The sequence below is a fragment of the Meriones unguiculatus genome (assembly GCF_030254825.1).
Source record: "Meriones unguiculatus strain TT.TT164.6M chromosome 13 unlocalized genomic scaffold, Bangor_MerUng_6.1 Chr13_unordered_Scaffold_28, whole genome shotgun sequence".
Taxonomy (NCBI): Eukaryota; Metazoa; Chordata; class Mammalia; order Rodentia; family Muridae; genus Meriones; species Meriones unguiculatus.
The window spans coordinates 9,724,995-9,727,686 of NW_026843644.1; the positions used below are offsets into that span (position 1 = coordinate 9,724,995).

The 2,692-nt window shown below is 36.5% G+C and overlaps 1 protein-coding gene across 1 annotated transcript; it reads right to left on the bottom strand.

The window, feature by feature from the left end:
• Window positions 1-1,364: 1,364 nt before the first annotated feature.
• LOC132650625 (zinc finger protein ZFP2-like) lies at window positions 1,365-2,294 on the bottom strand (the record flags this gene model as incomplete). The annotated part of the gene is made up of 1 exon (XM_060375968.1): window positions 1,365-2,294. A coding segment is annotated over one exon (789 nt), but the record flags the coding sequence as incomplete, so codon positions are not given.
• Between the last annotated feature and the right edge of the window lie 398 nt (window positions 2,295-2,692).

Consider the following 2,692-nt stretch of genomic DNA (forward strand, 5'->3'; position numbering starts at 1 on the left):
ACTTTTCCATAGGCCACTCTGCTCACATCAGAAGACTCCATACCCTGAAGCTTGCCTGCAACATTACTGTGAAATTAACATTAAGTATAACTCCTTTTACAGAGTCCCACTCACAAGACAATGTTTAATTGACCATCTCACATCCAGAAACATGTAAAATATGAAATGCTATGAAGTCTGAAACATTTGATCACAAGCATTTCAAAGAACTTGGTTCTCCTTCTGTCTAGAGGAACCACCTCAGGAAATAAGTTCAACTTTAATTCCAGAAAACAGATGCTATAAACCCCTTGGGAAATGATTGGGATGCTCCAAGGATAGGTGTATATAATCGTTTAAAACTAGGTACTTCAAGAATGCTTGATTTGCATTAAATAGCACATTCCTATCGTATGAACAAGAGCACAGATCCTAATCATCCTATATTTAAAGGGAGGAGAGAGTTAGCAGGGATCAGTGTCAAAAGCCATCTATCAAATTTGGCTAGTAGCATCTATGTCTAAAGACACTCCCCAGTTGAAGTCAGGCACAGAAAACTCATCCTTGCATGGTTACACAACTAGGCCAGCAGCAGGGTCATACATGGAAGAGAAAGCCTCCTCCTTCACATCTCAAAATTCAGTCTGGGTTTTCAATAGAACCCCTGGAACAATATACATGTAAACACAAAGAAACTTCTACAGACTACCACTGTTCTATTACTCTCAGAGAACTTCCTGGCTGGTGTTAGTTCACCATTCCCTACATATTCATCCACTGGACTGAACTTTTCTTGTCTAAAATGAGGCAACTGAAAACAGTAAATGTAGAGAATCAGGTTTATAATAAGTCTTCCCTAAACACATTTTATAATACTTTTGCATGTAATTGATATTTACCATTCATTGTATTATTTTAAAGAATAAGTTTATTTACTTTACATTCCAATCATAATTCCCTCCCTTCTCTCTCCCATTACTACCCTCCATTCCTATTGCCCCTATTCTCTTTCCCCTTCCCCTTCACAAAAGGGAAGTAATTTCTATTGAGCTAATTTTTCAGTAGACCAAAGATCACAAAGGCCTTTCCATATTGCTTATAGTCAAGGAATTCCTCTCCAGTAAGGATACTTTTATGATGATGATGACTCTAGATTTGTGCAAGTCTTCACCATTTTAACACATTTATAAGTTCTCTCCAGTATGAATCCTTTCATGATGATGAAGATTATACAAATATGGAATAGTTTCACAATGTTAAAAGCACTGTCCATTAGGATTTCTTTCATGAGTGTGAGGATGATTCTGAAGTGCAAAAGTTTTTTCACATTGGTTATAGTCAGACAGCTTCTTTCCAGTATGTTTTCTTTTATGTATTAGGAGATGTTATGTGCAAAGGCTTTGCCACACTGTTAAGTCATATGGTTTCCCTCCAGAATGTGCTGTTGTCTTAGGAGATGACTGTTATATGCAAAGGTTTTATCACACTAATTATCCTCACCAAGCTTCTCTAAACTGTGCGTTTTTTCATGTTTCCGGAGACTGCTGTGCAAAGTCTTTATCACATTGGGTATATTCATAAGGTTTCTTTCCAGTATGTTTTCTTTTATGTCTTATGAGAGGACTGTTTTGTGCAAAACTTTTACCACACTGGTTACATCCATAAGGTTTCTCTCCAGTGTGTGTTCTTTTATGGCTTATGAGATGACTGTTTTCGGCAAAGGCTTTACCACACTGGTTACATTGATAAGGTTTCTCTCCAGTGTGTGTTCTTTTATGGCTTAAGAGAGTACTGTTTTGTGCAAAGGCTTTACCACACTGGTAACACTCATAAGGTTTCTCTCCAGTGTGTGTTCTTTTATGAGTTATGAGATTACTGCTTTGTGCAAAGGCTTTGCCACACTCATTACATTCATATGGTTTCTCTCCAGTGTGTGTTCTTTTATGGCTTATGAGATGACTGTTTTCGGCAAAGGCTTTACCACACTGGTTACATTCATAAGGTTTCTCTCCAGTGTGTGTTCTTTCATGGCTTATGAGATGACTGTTTTTTGCAAAAGCTTTACCACACTGGTAACACTCATAAGGTTTCTCTCCAGTGTGTGTTCTTTTATGAGTTATGAGATTACTGTTTTTTGCAAAGGCTTTGCCACACTCATTACATTCATATGGTTTCTCTCCAGTGTGTGTTCTTTTATGACGTATGAGCTTACTGTTTTTTGCAAAGGCTTTACCACATTGATTATATTTGTAAGGCTTCTCTCCAGTGTGTGTTCTTTTATGGCTTATAAGAACAGTGGTATGGTGGAAGGATTTACCACATAGAGTGCGTTTAAAAGGTTTCTCTCCAGTGCGACTGCTTTCGTGCCTGCAAAGATAATTGGCACAGGTGAAATACTAACCACAGTCATTTGATTACACTAATAAATATATTTATCTATATGAATCAATTTTATAATTTGGTCTAATGATAAAGAAGAATCAAAACTTAAACTTTTATCATTTTATTTACATTCATGGCATTCCCCTTCATTATGGGTATTTTTGAAGATCTCTGTGATGGTAAGAGCATTTATTATGTGGTTCACTTTTATAGCATCATTTTTCTATAAGACGTTTTCTCGTGTATATGAAGAGTATTGTAAGAATTCAGAGTTTTACCAAAGCAATCCCATTCACAAATTTTTGTACGGTATGAATGACACTTCATTTAC